The following is a 17,832-nucleotide window of genomic DNA, read 5'->3' as shown; positions in this document are numbered from 1 at the left end:
TCTGTTATTTTCTGTTTGCTGGATCCCAGGTGACCCTGACTCCCTCCGTGTCTGGTGTAGGGAGCCGGTGGTCGTGTCCCCTCACTATTGCAGGGTGCTCAGGGGTGATATAGTCAAGGTACGTGGATATGCATACCTCCACCATTCGGATCTATGCATAGGCTGAGCAGCCAGGGAAAGTCCCAGGTCTTCTACAGGGGTCCCCCTTTTGTTCCTTAGCTTCTGGATCCAGCGAGTCATTTATGCATGTTGTTTTGCCTTGTTTCCTGTACACCGTCCGTGACATTATAAGCCGCCATAACCGTATCAAGCATGGATCCGGTTTCACTTTTGGCTGAACGCCTTCAGGGTCTTTCATTGGAGGTAGCTGATCTCCGCAGGACTTTTTCTCAGCTTCAAGTGACCGGTTCAGCTGGCGTTCATGGAGTTTGTTCTGAGCCTAAGATCTCGCTCCCGGATACGTTCTCCGGGGGTAGTGAGAATTTTGTGCGTTTTAGAGAGGCTTGCAAACTCCATTTTCGCCTTCTTCCCCATTCTTCTGGTGATGAGGAACGGAGGGTGGGGATCATTATATCGCTGCTCAGGGGTAACGCTCAGTCCTGGGCCTTTTCGCTGCCGGAGGGGGCACGGCCCCTCCGTTCAGTGGATGAATTCTTTTTAGCCCTCGGTCAGATATATGATGATCCGGATTGTATTGCTCTGGCGGAGTCTAGACTACGTCTCCTATGCCAGGGTAAACAATCCGCAGAAATATACTGCTCAGAATTTCGGAGATGGGCAGCTGATACTGGTTGGAATGATGCTGCACTCCTAAGTCAATTTTGCCATGGTCTTTCAGAGGGATTGAAAGATGCATTTGCCTTTCATGAAAGGCCTATTTCTTTGGACTCTGCTATGTCTCAGGCCGTTCGTATTGACAGGCGTCTTAGAGAGAGAGGCGAGATCTCTCCTTCCTGTCATACTCGGTCCCAGGACTGTGCAGCGGTCCCATTCTCTGCGCAGGGGTCTCAGTCGCTGTCAGTCCCTTCTGAGCAGGAGCCCATGCAGCTGGGGTTGATTGCTTCTGACAATAGAAGATTCAGCCCGCATGGGAGGGTTTGTTTTTGTTGTGGAGGTATTAATCATTTGGCAAATATTTGTCCCTCTAGGAGATTCAGGCAGTTCTCTGGGTATAATAAAGAAACAAAGAGGAAAAAAATCTTTGAAAAATGTTCCGTCTGTTACTATTGGCAGGATTGAGGCGGAGATTGAAGATTTTCTGTTTGCTTGTAGTTCCCGTTTTGTCCTGCCGGCTAGGGTGGCGCTAGAGAGCAAGAACATTTTTTGTGAGATTTTTGTGGATAGTGGAGCAGCGGTCAATCTCATTAATAATCACTTTGCGATAACTCATGGTTTCCAGGTGTGCGCTTTGAGAAAGGATATTCCTGTTTTTGCTATCGATTCCGTTCCACTTTCTCAGAAATCATTAAAGGGCATAGTTCACAATATCCGTTTAATTGTGAGTGATGCTCATGTTGAGGATGTGTCATGTTTCGTCCTTAGCGGTTTGCCCACCCCTCTGGTGTTGGGGCTGCCCTGGCTCACTAAGCATAACCCCACCATTGATTGGCAAGCAAAGCAAATAAATGGTTGGAGTGACTTTTGCAGAGAGAATTGCCTCATGACATCTGTTTCTGAGGTTGCTACTAAGACTATACCATCTTTTCTCTCTGAATTTTCGGATGTCTTCTCTGAGAGTGGAGTTCAGGATTTGCCCCCGCACAGGGAGTACGATTGCCCTATTAATCTCATCCCAGACGCCAAGCTGCCTAAATCTCGTTTATACAATCTTTCCCAACCTGAGAGGATCGCTATGCGTGCTTATATCTCTGAGAGTCTGAGAAAGGGACACATACGACCCTCGAAGTCACCTGTTGCCGCTGGTTTTTTCTTTGTTAAGAAAAAAGATGGTTCTTTAAGACCTTGTCTGGATTTCAGGGAGCTGAACAATATCACAATTCGTGACCCTTATCCGCTTCCTCTGATCCCGGACCTATTTAACCAGGTTGTTGGGGCTAAAGTCTTTTCCAAATTAGATTTAAGAGGGGCATACAACCTGGTCAGGGTCAGAGAAGGGGACGAATGGAAGACGGCCTTCAATACCCCTGAGGGCCATTTTGAAAACTTGGTTATGCCTTTTGGTTTGATGAATGCCCTAGCCGTTTTCCAGCATTTCGTGAACAGCATTTTTTATCATTTGATGGGAAAATTTGTATTGGTGTATTTGGATGACATTTTGATTTTTTCTCCCGATTTCAAAACTCATAAGGAACATTTACGTCAGGTCTTGCTCATCCTGCGGGAGAATAAATTATATGCGAAACTGGAAAAATGTGTGTTTGCGGTTCCAGAAATTCAATTTCTGGGGTTTCTTCTCTCCGCTTCTGGTTTTCGCATGGACCCCAAGAAGGTCCGCGCTGTGCTTGAGTGGGAGCTTCCTGAGAATCAAAAGGCGCTGATGCGTTTTTTGGGCTTTGCCAATTATTACAGGAAGTTCATTTTGAATTATTCTTCTATTGTTAAACCACTCACTGATATGACCAGAAAGGGGGTAGATTTTTCTTCTTGGTCAGTAGAGGCGCGTAAGGCTTTTTCTGATATCAAGGAGAGTTTTGCTTCCGCTCCCATCTTGGTGCAACCTGATGTTTCGTTACCCTTCATAGTTGAGGTTGATGCTTCTGAGGTGGGTGTGGGGGCGGTCTTGTCTCAGGGTTCCTCTCCTGCCAATTGGCGACCGTGTGCCTTTTTCTCAAGAAAACTCTCCTCCGCAGAGAGAAATTACGATGTGGGAGATAGGGAATTGTTGGCCATCAAGTTGGCTTTTTAGGAATGGCGCCATTGGCTAGAGGGAGCCAGACACCCTATTACCGTATTTACTGACCATAAAAATCTGGCCTACTTGGAGTCAGCCAAGCGTCTGAACCCGAGACAGGCCAGATGGTCGTTGTTCTTTTCTAGGTTTAATTTTGTTGTCACGTTCCGCCCTGGAGTTAAGAATGTGAAGGCAGATGCCCTGTCACGTTGTTTTCCGGGAGGCGGGAATTTTGAAGACCCGGGTCCCATTTTGGCTGAAGGTGTGGTGGTCTCTGCTCTTTTTCCTGAATTGGAGGCAGAGGTGCAGGCAGCCCAGTCAGAGGCTCCTGATCTTTGTCCTCCTGGGAGCTTGTATCACGATCGGCGTAACTGTCACATACGTGACACGGAGGGAGGAAAAGAGGGAGGCCCTGCCCTAGTGAGAGGGAAGGTGGTGACCACTGACTCACCTTGCATCTGGCACCTGGCTGCCCTGTCGTCCCTAGACGGGTTCCTCACCCGTACGCCGATCACGTGCCTAAAACCCTGGCTTTCCCTAGGATGAGCCCTAGATAGTGAACAGGGCGGTGGGAACACTAGTCCGCACCACTAGCTCTAGAGGAAAACACCAAGGGGAGGACAGACAATACAAACTAAACATATAATCCCAGGTGGGCAACAACAGGAGACAACAAAAGCCCAACAGGGATCCGGAGGGTAGCACTCTGGAACAACAACCAGATTCTCAGCTCCAGTGGGTCAGCATAGATGTCCAGGCAGGAAGCTCTATAACTGGCAACAAGAGAAGTGTGAGAGGAGAATATAAGGAGTTTGGGAGTGGCAGACAAGAAACAGCTGAGGAGGAGAAGCTACGGATCCCTGAGTGAGACAAAAAGGATAGCAAGGCAAACACAGAAAACAAACACTAAGAAACACCGTGATCTTTAGACATAGAGCGCGCAGCCACCCGCTGCGACTTCCTGACCCCGGGTATAACGGAGTCAGACGTGGCTCTTGACACCCTCGTGACAGCTTGTTTGTGCCTCTCGCTTTAAGACACAAGATTTTTAAAGAACACCACGATACGGTCCTTGCTGGGCACCCGGGGGTAAGAGCCACACTGGATCTCATCGCTCGGAGATTCTGGTGGCCTGCGCTTCGTAAGTCGGTTGAGGGTTTTGTGGCAGCCTGCGAGACTTGCGCTCGTGCCAAAGTCCCTCATTCACGGCCATCAGGTCCTCTCCTTCCCTTACCCATTCCTTCCCGTCCTTGGACACATCTGTCCATGGACTTTATCACGGACCTGCCTCGTTCCTCGGGGAAGACTGTGATTCTGGTGGTGGTGGACCGTTTTAGCAAAATGGTGCATTTCATCCCTTTTCCTGGTTTGCCCAATGCTAAGACGCTGGCGCAGGCATTTGTTGATCACATTGTCAAATTGCACGGTATTCCTTCAGACATAGTCTCTGATAGGGGCACGCAGTTTGTTTCCAGATTCTGGAAGGCTTTCTGTTCTCGCTTGGGGGTTCGGTTGTCATTCTCTTCTGCTTTCCACCCGCAGTGGAATGGCCAGACAGAGCGCGTCAATCAGAATCTGGAGACATATCTGCGTTGTTTTGTGGCGGAGAATCAAGAGGATTGGTGTTCTTTTTTGTCCCTTGCTGAGTTTGCTTTAAATAACCGTCGTCAGGAGTCCTCTGATAAGTCACAATTTTTTGGTGCATATGGGTTTCATCCACAGTTTGGGACTTTCTCGGGAGAGGGGTCTTCTGGTTTACCTGATGAGGACAGATTCTCCTCGTCTTTGTCATCTATTTGGCAAAAGATTCAAGATAATCTAAAGAGCATGAGTGAGAGATATAAGCGTGTGGCTGATAAGAGACGTGTGCTTGGTCCGGACCCGAATGTTGGTGATCTGGTGTGGTTGTCTACCAAGAATATCAAATTGAAGGTTCCCTCCTGGAAGTTGGGTCCTAGGTTTATTGGGCCTTACAAAATCCTGTCTGTCATCAATCCTGTTGCATACCGTCTTGATCTTCCTCAGACTTGGAAGATCCATAATGTTTTTCATAAGTCCTTATTGAAACCTTATGTTCAACCCATTGTACCCTCGCCTTTGCCTCCTCCTCCGATTATGGTTGATGGGAATCTTGAATTTCAGGTCTCTGGGATTGTGGATTCTCGTCTTGTCCGCGGTTCTCTTCAGTACCTTGTTCACTGGGAGGGGTATGGTCCTGAGGAAAGGATGTGGGTCTCAGTGACGGACATTAAAGCCTCTCGTCTCATCAGGGCTTTCCATAGGTCCCATCCTGAGAAGGTGGGTTCTGAGTGTCCGGAGTCCACTCGTAGAGGGAGGGGTACTGTCACAACCAGACAGCTGAGAAGCTCTGACAGAGGCCTTTCAGAACCTCCTCCTTGAGTTTGTGTTGTGGTATTCAGCTCCTCCTCTCATTAGCCTCTCTCAGCTGTTATGTGTTGGACTAATTGCTTCCCTTTAAATTCTTCCCCAGAAGGCTTTTCTGGGCGGCTTATATTTCTTCCTGGAGTATGTGTGCATGCCCATCTGGTTCTCCTCTCCTCTACAAAGTTAAGTGTTATACTGTTATCTGTTATTTTCTGTTTGCTGGATCCCAGGTGACCCTGACTCCCTCCGTGTCTGGTGTAGGGAGCCGGTGGTCGTGTCCCCTCACTATTGCAGGGTGCTCAGGGGTGATATAGTCAAGGTACGTGGATATGCATACCTCCACCATTCGGATCTATGCATAGGCTGAGCAGCCAGGGAAAGTCCCAGGTCTTCTACAGCGGTCCCCCTTTTGTTCCTTAGCTTCTGGATCCAGCGAGTCATTTATGCATGTTGTTTTGCCTTGTTTCCTGTACACCGTCCGTGACAGTATCGCCGCGTCTGTGACAACCTGCTCTATAAAAATATTACATTATCTAACCTGTCAGACTAATTTTGAAAATAACAAAAAATAAAAACAGTGCCAAAACAGCTATTGCTTGTTACCTTGCCTCACAAAAAGTGTAATATAGAGCAACCAAAAATCATATGTACCCTAAACTAGTCCCAACAATACTGCCACCCTATCCCGTAGTTTTTAAAATGGGGTAAAGTTTTTGGAGTTTCTACTCTAGGGGTGCATCAGGGGGGCTTCAAATGGGACATTGTGTAAAAAAAAACGGTCCAGCAAAATCTACCTTCCAAAACTGTATGGCATTCCTTTCCTTCTGCACCCTGCCGTGTGCCCGTACAGCGGTTTACAACCACATATCGGGTGTTTCTGTAAACTACAGAATCAGAGCCATAAATATTGAGTTTTGTTTGGCTGTTAACCCTTGCTATGTAACTGGAGAAAAAAAAATATTAAAATGGAAAATCTGCCAAAAAAGTGAAATTTTGAAATTGTATCTCTATTTTTCATTAAATCTTGTGGAACACCTAAAGGGTTAACAACGTTTGTAAAATCAGTTTTGAATACATTGAGGGGTGTAGTTTATTAGATGGGGTCACTTTTATGGAGTTTCTACTCTAGGGGTGCATCAGGGGGGCTTCAAATGGGACATGGTGTAAAAAAATTACAGTCCAGTAAAATCTGCCTTCCAAAACCATACGGCGCACCTTTCCCTCTACGCCCTACTGTGTGCCAGTACAGTAGTTTACGGACACATATGGGGCGTTTCTGCAAACTAGAGAGTCAGGGCAATAAAGATACAGTCTTGTTTGGCTGTTAACCCTTGCTTTGTTAGTGGAAAAAATGGGTTGAAATGGAAAATTAGGCAAAAAAATGAAATTCTCAAATTTCATCCCCATTTGCCTATAACTCTTGTGCAAGGGTAAACAAAGTTTGAAATATCAGTTTTGAATACCTTGAAGGGTGTAGTTTCTAGAATGTGGTCATTTTTGGGTAGTTTCTACTATGTAAGCCTCGCAAAGTGACTTCAGACCTATAGTGGTCCCTAAAAATTGTGTTTTTGTAAATTTCTGAAAAATTTCAAGATTTGTTTCTAAACTTCTAAGCCTTGTAACATCCCCAAAAAATAAAATATAATTCCCAAAATAATTCAAACATGAAGTAGACATATGGGGAATGTAAAGTCATCACAATTTTTGGGGGTATTACTATGTATTACAGAAGTAGAGAAACTGAAACTTTGAAATTTGCCATTTTTTTTCCATTTTTGGTAAATTATTTTTTTTTTTGTAAAAAAAATAAACTTTTTTGACCCAATTTTAGCAGTGTCATGAAGTACAATATGTGACGAAAAAACTTTCTCAGAACAGCCTGGGTAAGTCAAAGCATTTTAAAGTTATCAGCACTTAAAGTGACACTGGTCAGATTTGCAAAAAATGTCCTGGTCCTTAAGGTGAAATAAAGCTGTGTCCTTAAGGGGTTAAAACATATAACTGCACCGCTGAGCGGCAAATATATTTTAATTTTGCCACTAATACATGCCACAAAAGGCTTTAGAACATATAACAGCACAGCTGAAAAGCAAATATATTTTTTCTATTTCTACTAATACATGCCACAAAAGGCTTTATAATATATTACTGCACCACAGAGCGGCAAATATATATTTTCTTTTTCCACTAATACACTCCACAAAAAGCTTTAGAACATACAACTGCACCACTGAACGGCAAATGTATTTTTTTCTTTTTCCACTAATACACACCACAAAAGTCTTTAGAACATATAACTGCACCGAAGAAAGGCAATTTTTTTTTTCTTTTTTTACTAATACAAGCCACAAAAGGCTTTAGAACATATAACTGCACCGCAGAGCGGCAAATATATTTTTTCTTTTTCCACAAATTCACGCCACAAAAAGCTTTAGAATATATATAACTGCACCTCTGAACTGCAAATATATTATTTTTTCTTTCTCCATTAATGCACGCCACAAAAGGTTTTAGAACATATAACTGCACCGCTGAACAGCAAATATATTTTTATTTTGCCACTAATACATTCCACATTCCATGGCAAATTGTGCCTGCACACCCAGTAGTCCAGGGGTTCCTCGCTTATCAGAGCATCCACATCGGCCGTTAACCCGATGTAGTCAGACACCTGTCGTTCTAGGCTTTACCTGAGGATGGATCCGGAGGGCGGCTGTCGATGGGTTGGCTGCAAGAATGATCTCATATCTGAAGTGACCAACACATCATCAAACCGCCCTCTTCTTGCATGCGCTGTTGAGTTGGTACCCGCAACTGTTTCTCTGTGAGTGAAAATTCCTCTGCCAGCCCCCGCAAAAGCAGAATGCAGCATTTTTTGAAACGGGGCCTGGAAGTGCTGCATTCTGACAGCCCTCTGTGATGGTGGTAGCATGTCTGCCATTTTGTGTTTGTACCGGGGGTCTAAGTACGTTGCCACTCAGTACTGGTCCTTGCCCTTTATGCTTTTTATACGGAGGTCCCTCTTCAAACACTGAAGCATAAAGGCCCAAATTTGCATTAAATTGGAAGCGGTGGAGTGGCCTGGCTCCTGATCACTGTCCAGGATAATGTCATCCTCGGTCTCCTCCACCCGGGCACGGACAACACCAGGGATCCCAGAAAAGTTTAAAGCATGCTCTTCTTGCTCTCCCTCTGCCCCGACACTCTCCTCCTCTGTCTCCTCTTCATACTCCTGTTGACTTGTCTCAGATTAAATAGCCTCCGCTGGGAATCCATCCAGCATTGTGACATCCTCATCTTCCTGCTCCTGCTCCTCGCTGGCTTGATCAATGACACAACGCAAAGCACGCTCTAGATAGAAGGCATAAGGTATGATGTCACTGATGGTGCCCTGGCTGCGACTGACCAGTTTGGTGATCTCCTCAAATGACTGCAGAAGTCTGCATTTATCGAGCATGAGCAGCCACTGGCGCGGTGAAAAAAAAAACAAGCTCCCCAGAATCTGTCCTGCCAACAGAATTCGTACATCTAGTCATTAACTGCACGTTTCTGCTGTAGCAGCCTATCAAGCATATACAAGGTTGAGTTCCAGTGCGACGGGCAGATGTCTGACGAGCAGGTGGTGTCGCCGCTGAACGTCAGCAAGGTGAGCCATGGTCGTGTAAGATTTTCTAAAATGGTCAGAGATTTTCCTGGCCTGCCGCAAGATGTCCTGGGGTGTCCAGGGGTATTTGGCAATGAATTGCTGCACGACTAAGTTCAGGATGTGTGCTATGCACTGCACGTGTGTCATTTTGCCTTGTTTCAGCACACTCAGCAGATTGGCACCGTTGTCGCACACCACTTTACCAACTGTCAAATTGAGCGGGGTTAGCCATTGATCGGCCTGTAATTGTAAAGCTGAAAGGAGTGCAGGACCGGTGTGGCTCTTGGCTTCCAGGCACAACAGCCACAGCATAGCATGGAAATATCTCACCTGACACGTCGAATAGGTTCTGGGGAGCTTGGGGGTGCAACGGAAGAGGCAGTAGCAGTGGAAAAGGAGGAGTCAGTCGAGGAGGAGACAGAAGATGGAGTAGGAGGAGGAGAAGAAGAGGCAGGCCTGCATGCAATCCGTGGTGGCAACACCAAATCCACATGGGTGCCACGGGTTGCATGCTTGACGGCCTTCAGAAGGTTCATCCAGTGGGCAGTAAAAGTTATGTACCTTCCCTGCCCATGTTTGCCACGTGTCTGTGGTCAGATGTATCTTGGCACTGACACTGTGTGCCAGAGATACAATCACTTGCTTCTGAACGTGGCCATATAGCTCCGGGATGCCCTTCTGGGAAAAATATTTTTTGCACTTAAACATTTGGGCCATGGAAGCCTGCCTTGTGCCAGATGAATGCGACGATGGCACGGTGGAAGGTGGAGTGGAGGACAAATGGGAGGAGAGAGGTGAAGGAGAAGAGGCAGGACGTGGAGCTCCGGGAGTGTGACTTTGTGGATTCTGACGGTGTTGCTCCCAATGGAAGGCCAGGTGCCTTCTTAAGGCGGCCGTCCCTAGGTGAGTGTTGGGCTTACCGCGACTTATGCATTGACAGCACAGGCTGCAGATGGCAACACTATTGTTAGCAGCGGACACGTTAAAAAAAGCCCACACTGCAGAGCCATGTGTCGGCGTCCTGGGACCACCAGATGTGACCGTGCATGGTGGATGGCTCGTTTCAGATACATAAGCAGTCTTCTTTTTGCCTCCTGTGCACTGTAAGTTCTGCCTGCTTCTCCTCCTTCTCGTCCCTATCTGCTGCTGCGTCTCTTTCTCTGAACTTCCCTCCTCTTCCTCTCTTGTGGGCACCCATGTGAAGTCCATCAACATATCATCATCATCAAATTCACCACCATTGACATTAGAGATCTCTGAGTAGGCAGCAACAGTGGGGACCACCCTCCTTGGGCTGATCTGGGTACTGTTGTCAGACCGCTAGGTGGCCAAGTTGATACCTCCTCTTCCTGATCCGATGCCAATAATGGCTGCTCATCGGTAAGGTCTGGGACTGGATGGGAAAATAATTCCTCTGACTCGAGCGGAGGGGATATGGTGGTGGTGGTGGTGGTGTCTTTGGGGGTGCACACAGCAGAGAGTAAGGAGGGTGCAGATAGAGAGGATGAGGAGGGTGCAGAAGTGGAAGGCTGAGTTAGCCACTCAACCAAGTCTGGTGCGTCGTCTGACGTAATCGCACGCACCTTCTGTAACTTCCCACTTAGGCTCCGGCCTGGTGCACAAGCCCGACCCCTACAAACCCTGAGGAATGGCCTGCCTCTTCCTCTGCCTGTCATTTTCAAAATGACCCTGTGACAAAAGGTACCTATAGAAGAGCAGTATTTTTGGAAGAAGGTATATCACACCCCTGCCTCAATCAGATTTTTTGGGGGGCAACTAGTATATCACATCAGTAGAAATTATTTGTTCCAATAGCGTTTGTCACTATCTGTAGCTGTGGTAACACAGAGAAAACTAAAACAAATGCTGCACTACCCAAATGCACTATATAGAAAGTATATTATTAGTATATAACACCCCTGCTTCAATCAGTATTTTTGGGGGGCAACTGGAATATCACACCAGTAGAAATTATTTGTTCCAATAGCGTTTGTCACTCTATATAGCTGCAGTATCGCAGCAGAACCGCACACGACTGCCGCACAATACAAATGCACTATAATATACTTTCTATGTTATAAAGTATATTATAAGTATATTACACCACTCAGTAAGTCACACCTATCCTTAAAAGGATGTTTTGTGGCCCTATTAGCTAGCGTTTGGTGTCTCTAACAGTCTGTCCCTGCTTCACACACCTCTCCCTACACTGGCAAAAGACTGAATGTAAAATGGCGGCCAGATCAGGTTTATTTATAAGGTAGGGGGTGTGTCCATGTGCTGAAACGTCTCCATTGGCTGTCCTGTACCACCTGATGGATGTGTCATGGGTCAAAGTTCTTCACAATGTAAAAGAATATGGCGGCGGCGGACATCGCCATATGTTCGCCTGTTCAGGGAACTGCGAACGAGCAAAGTTTGCAGCGAAACAACCGACAGGTGAACCGCAAAGCCATCTCTACTCATCACCTGCCCAATACCATCCCTACAGTGAAGCATGATGGTGTCAGCATCATGCTGGGGGGACAGGGAGACTGGTCAGGGTGGAGGGAAAGCTGAATGGAGCAAAGTATAGTACAGATATATTCTTAATGAGAGCCTGATCCAGAGATCAGGACCTCAGACTGGGGTGGAGGTTCAGCTTTCAACCAGACAATGAACCTAAACACATAGGAATGGCTTATGGATAACTCTGGGAATGTTCTTGAGTGGCCCAGCCAAAACCATGAATCCAATGGAACATCTCTAGAGAGATCTGAAAATGGCTGACCACCGACCATCCCCATCCAACCTTACAGAGCTTGAGAGGATGTGCAGAGAAAAATGGCAGAAAATCCCCAAATCCAGGGGTGTAAACCATTGACATCATCCCCAAGAAGATTGGAGGCTGTAATCACTGTCAAAGGGGCTTCAACTAAGTCCTGAGTAAAGGGGCTGAATACTTATGTAAAAAAAAAGATTTTAGTGTTTATTTTCAGTAAATTAGAAAAGATTTCTAACCTTCTGTTCTCATTTTCTCATTATGTGGCATTGAGTGCAAAATAACAGAGACAAATTAGCACCTTTATATTTTAGCATAAGGAGCAACATAACAAAATACTAAAATGAAAGGGTCTGATGGAAGACTTTTACGAATGTACAATAAATCTCTGAAATCTTGTTTTCTTTGACTTCTTCTTGTGTCTATTTACAGATCATATTCCAATTGCTCACAATAAGATCTCCAGGTCAATGGCATCCACCACCTGTCAGCTACCTGTCTTCAAAAATGTCACCCAATTCAGACCAAGAAGAGATCCAAAGACTAATCAAGCTCATTGACTGGCCTGAGGTCCCCAGTGGAGTGGACTTCATGTCTTCTACAAGTCCAAAGACCACATTTTATGTTTTGCTGCATCCAAAAGAAGTCTACAACGTAGGAGATCGTATAACTGTTGTCATATTTGCTCGGGATCATTATGGTCGACCAAAAACCTATGGAGGAGATTATTTTCAGGTCAAGCTGCACTCTCCAAAGCTGAAAGCTGGAGTAACAGGTGCCGTCACCGACCACAGAAATGGCAGATATTCAGCCACGTTCCTTCTGCTCTGGCCTGGAGACGCTGAGGTTCACATCTCTCTGGTACATTCCAGTGAAGCCATTTCCATTATAGGCAGGAAGAGGGACTCTCGGCCCGACAAGGTGAAAGCAGAGGTTTTGTCTTAGTTTTGATTTCTGTTGAATGGATCATAAATTACTCTGATGCCAGCAGATGAAGGGAGTGAAGATAACTATGCTCCATACATTGGAGCTAAAGTGGGCATAGTAAATAGATTTTTTTCCCGTTCCAAGGCTTGTATCTTTTATTATTATCTCAGACAACTTAATTAGGTAGTTTAGATGGCCATTTCCTAAATAACTGGTTGTTCATGGAATGTGATAGTTGTCATTTTAGATGATAATGCTACAGGTTAAAATAAAAACTTCTAGTAGACCTCTGCCAATATCTGTGGCCTGGTCTGGGCTTCCATTGATAGGACTGAGATGTGCTATTCTGCACTAGAAACTTTTATAAACACACAAAAAATATTTGCAACATGGCTGATGAAGATGTCAGCCATTGATTAGCACCTGTCATCTTAGTCATGTCTTAAAAAGTGACGCTCGTCAGCAAAAAAATGTTCTAAACTGACCAGTATGGATATCCAAAATCTCAAGCTTATGGCCAGCTTCAGGAGTCTAGTGGGCGGTCAGCAATTGGCAGGTATCTCAACAGGAAGGGCTGGGAGAGTTACTCTTCCTACTAGACTCCCAAGTTATGAAAAGCAGAGATTTATGATCCATATCATGGTACCTACAGATTAAATTGTATGTGTCAGGGTCCCCCTAATGATCATTCACAGCAGGATGACTGATAAGTATGGCCAATTCATTCATGCTGTCAATATAAGCCACAAGAGCCAGCCACTGTGCCTCCCATAGTGTTAATCATGATATCCCTGTTAGCGGGCCAGTCAATGTCAAACATAACACTGCCCCATGAGACTATTGGTGGGTACCTCTATGAGAATGAAAGTCCACAGAACATTCCATGCCACAGTGTCCCCATATAATGGGATGCCTGACTCTTTATTAACCTTCACAGTGAATGTTGTCACCGCTGCTGCTGGCTTTTCCATGTTTATTGCATTCTTTCCAAATCTCCTGTAATACCTGGGAATTCTCCTTGGATCCTGGAGTAACTACAAATTCTCATGAGTGACACAAATACTTACCTCTCCCCATTCCTGCGCTTCACTCATTCCCGAACACCACTGCAGATGTCAAGCAGAATGAGGAAGCTTTCAGGCCCAGGAACTATGACCAGTGAGAACGGAGTATGTGACAGTTGTCAACTTTCCTGGAACATCTGGGAGACTTGAAATATAGGGAATACTGTATCCCAGACTCCAGAACCAGCAAATTATTGAACATCTCAGAAACCTCTGAGAATGAAGCACTCCCTAAAAATCCTGCTTCTGTAGCGGTGGGACGCTGCCTCATCGTCCTCAGCTCCAGGATGCACACAGGGGTCAGTGTAGTGGTGTCAGGAACAGTCTGTCTGTGGTTTCACGTTCACCTAGTTACCAGGTTTATTTGTGCAATCACAAGACAGCTGCTTTTACTATGACTATGGCTGGTTATCTCGTAGCTCTGGCTGGTTATCTCGTAGCTCTGGTTGGTTATCTCGTAGCTCTGGCTGGTTATCTCGTAGCTCTGGCTGGTTATCTCGTAGCTCTGGCTGGTTATCTCGTAGCTCTGGCTGGTTATCTCGTAGCTCTGGCTGGTTATCTCGTAGCTCTGGCTGGTTATCTCATAGCTCTGGCTGGTTATCTCGTAGCTCTGGCTGGTTATCTCGTAGCTCTGGCTGGTTATCTCGTAGCTCTTGCTGGTTATCTCATAGCTCTGGCTGGTTATCTCGTAGCTCTGGCTGGTTATCTCGTAGCTCTGGCTGGTTATCTCGTAGCTCTGGCTGTTGATTAGTGTGAAGTGCTGCTTGCTGAGTCTATTTAAATGCAGTTCTCCTCTGAGTCTGGTTGTCAGGTCTATTATTTGTCATGTGCAGTTCCTCTCAGATCCTGTTATTCTGATCTTGTTATAGTTCAGTGTCTATTCTGAAATCTGGAGCTTCACACAGTCTAGTGTGTTTTCTTGTATTTTTTGGACCTGTATTTTTATGTTTTTTGTGTTTGAGATTTGTTTGCTGCTGACGTGTTCAGTATTAGGTCAGTTCAGTAACGCTCCATTTCTATTCTCTGTCATTTATACGCTAATTACCTGTTTGCTGTAAAATACTTACAGGAGCTGATCCATGCAGGGCCGGCTCTAGGTTCATGTGGGCCCTTGGGAGATAAATTTCAGTGGGCCCCTACACAGAATAATGACCCCCAGTGGCCCTCCATTCAGAATAATGACCCCCAGTCACCCCCCCATTCAGAATAATGACCCCCAGTGGCCCACTATACTGTATGGAGGAAGCACTGGGGGGTCATTAAACTGCGTAAGGGGCCCTCACTATCTAGAACTGACTGGGCCCCACAGCAAACTTTTCCCTGCTCATGCCAGGTCTAAAAAAGGTAGAGTGGGAAGAAGATACAGTTATCGGATAACACCGCCATACAGTGACTCGATACCACCACCATACAGTGACCGGATAGCACCACCATACATTATCGGATAACACCGCCATACAGTGACTCGATACCACCACCATACAGTGACCGGATAACCACGCCATACAGTAACTGGATACCACCACCATACAGTGACCGTATAACACCGCCATACAGTAACAGGATAGCACTGCCATACAGTAACAGGATAACACCGCCATAGAGTAACTGGATACCACCACCATACAGTGACCGTATAAAACCGCCATACAGTAACAGGATAGCACTGCCATACAGTAACCATATAACACCGCCATACAGTAACAGGATAGCACTGCCATACAGTGACTGGATAAAAGGGTATAAGAGGGCAGAATACAGGGAATGACTAGGGGCACTATACAGGGTATGGTAAGAGGGAAAAATTCAATGTATAAGGGGCACAGTACGGGGTGGGGGGCACAGTACAGGGTGAGGGATGCAGTGACAGGGTGAGGGATCACATGACCCTGTGACAGAAGGTCCTTATGGTGCATGCGTTTTAGATACCACCATAATGAGAGGTAGAGGAGTAAGACAGGGGTCAGGGGCTCTGGATGGACAGGAGATGTGGACACAGCAAGTAGGTGGAAGGAGCTGTGAGGATGATTCATACAAGCAGTAGGGGCAGGAGGTCTGTGCAAGGCAGCAATAGGAGGGGTCAATGAGAATAAGATAGGACAGGATAGGGGCGAAGGTGTCAGGGAGGAAAACTGCTTAATGAGACAGTAAAACAACTAAACAGCATGAAGCTGCTGGTCTACTACAGCATCCAGCAGCAGTTCGAAGAGTTCCCTGACCCCCTCCTGTCCCACAGAGAAGAGACAGTCACAGTGCAGACTCACTCACAGACAGTCTTCACACTGCTGCTCCAGTCCTGCGGTCTCTCTCCTCCTCAGGCAGCACGTCCTGTGTAGAGGGGGCGTGTCTGAAGCTTCGCAGGCGAGATATCCTGCTCTGATGAAGGGAGTGAAGAGGGGGCGTGTCTGAAGCTGGTAATGTAAGGTGCTGCTCTGCTGGAGTGATGAGGGGGCGTGTCTGAAGCTGGTACGGTAAGGTGCTGCTCTGCTGGAGTGAAGAGGGGGCGTGTCTGAAGCTGGTAAGGTAAGGTGCTGCTCTGCTGGAGTGAAGAGTTGGCGTGTCTGAAGCTGGTAAAGTAAGGTGCTGCTCTGATGGAGTGAAGAGGGGGCGTGTCTGAAGCTGGTAAGGTAAGGTGCTGCTCTGCTGGATAGAAGAGGGGGCGTGTCTGAAGCTGGTAATGTAAGGTGCTCCTCTGCTGGAGAGAAGAGGGGGCGTGTCTGAAGCTGGTAAGGTAAGGTGCTGCTCTGCTGGAGAGAAGAGGGGGCGTGTCTGAAGCTGGTAATGTAAGGTGCTGCTCTGCTGGAGTGAAGAGGGGGCGTGTCTGAAGCTGGTAAGGTAAGGTGCTGATCTGCTGGAGAGAAGAGGGGGTGTGTCTGAAGCTGGTAATGTAAGGTGCTCCTCTGCTGGAGTGAAGAGGGGGCGTGTTTGAAGCTGGTAAGGTAAGGTGCTGCTCTGCTGGAGTGAAGAGGGGGCGTGTCTGAAGCTGGTAAGGTAAGGTGCTGCTCTGCTGGAGTGAAGAGGGGGCGTGTCTGAAGCTGGTAGGGTAAGGTGCTGCTCTGCTGGAGGGAAGCGGGGGCGTGTCTGAAGCTGGTGAGGTAAGGTGCTGCTCTGCTGGAGTGAAGAGGGGGCGTGTCTGAAACTGGTATTGTAAGGTGCTGCTCTGCTGGAGTGAAGAGGGGGCGTGTCTGAAGCTGGTAATGTAAGGTGCTGCTCTGCTGGAGTGAAGAGGGGGCGTGTCTGAAGCTGGTGAGGTAAGGTGCTGCTCTGCTGGAGTGAAGAGGGGGCCTGTCTGAAGCTGGTATTGTAAGGTGCTGCTCTGCTGGAGGAAAGAGGGGGCGTGTCAGAAGCTGGTAAGGTAAGGGGCTGCTCTGCTGGAGTGAAGAGGGGGCGTGTATGAAGCTGGTAAGGTAAGGTGCTGCTCTGCTGGATTGAAGAGGGGGCGTGTATGAAGCTGGTGAGGTAAGGTGCTGCTCTGCTGGAGTGAAGAGGGGGCGTGTCTGAAGCTGGCAAGGTAAGGTGCTGCTCTTCTGGAGAGAAGAGGGGGCGTGTCTAAAGCTGGTAAGGTAAGGTGCTGCTCTGCTGGAGGGAAGAGGGGACGTGTCTGAAGCTGGTAATGTAAGGTGCTGCTCTGCTGGAGTGAAGAGGGGCGTGTCTGAAGCTGGTAAGGTAAGGTGCTGCTCTGCTGGAGGGAAGAAGGGACGTGTCTAAAGCTGGTAAGGTGCTGCTCTGCTGGAGTGAAGAGGGGGCGTGTCAGAAGCTGGTAAGGTAAGGTGCTGCTCTGCTGGAGGAAAGAGGGGGTGTGTCTGAAGCTGGTAAGGTAAGGTGCTGCTCTGCTGGAGGAAAGAGGGGGTGTGTCTGAAGCTGGTAATGTAAGGTGCTGCTCTGCTGGAGTGAAGAGGGGGCGTGTCTGAAGCTGGTAAGGTAAGGTGCTGCTCTGCTGGAGGAAAGAGGGGGCGTGTCAGAAGCTGGTAAGGTAAGGTGCTGCTCTGCTGGAGGAAAGAGGGGGTGTGTCTGAAGCTGGTAAGGTAAGGTGCTGCTCTGCTGGAGGAAAGAGGGGGTGTGTCTGAAGCTGGTAATGTAAGGTGCTGCTCTGCTGGAGGGAAGAGGGGGCGTATCTAAAGCTGGTAATGTAAGGTGCTGCTCTGCTCGAGTGAAGAGGGGCGTGTCTGAAGCTGGTAATGTAAGGTGCTGCTCTGCT

At 47.1% G+C, this 17,832-nt stretch overlaps 1 protein-coding gene across 1 annotated transcript in view; it reads left to right on the top strand.

Moving 5' to 3' along the window:
• Positions 1 to 17,832, top strand: part of LOC122939169 (NXPE family member 3-like) — a 61,488-nt gene that overhangs the window by 16,462 nt on the left and 27,194 nt on the right. The window contains exon 2 of the mRNA XM_044295172.1: positions 12,076 to 12,564. Coding sequence (XP_044151107.1) covers positions 12,076 to 12,564 — 489 coding nt within the window. The remainder of the gene's footprint in view (positions 1 to 12,075; positions 12,565 to 17,832) is intronic.

Source organism: Bufo gargarizans, chromosome 5 (genome assembly GCF_014858855.1).
Source record: "Bufo gargarizans isolate SCDJY-AF-19 chromosome 5, ASM1485885v1, whole genome shotgun sequence".
Taxonomy (NCBI): domain Eukaryota; kingdom Metazoa; phylum Chordata; class Amphibia; order Anura; family Bufonidae; genus Bufo; species Bufo gargarizans.
Note: the sequence above shows the minus strand (reverse complement) of the source record. Positions and strands in the feature narration are given on the sequence as shown.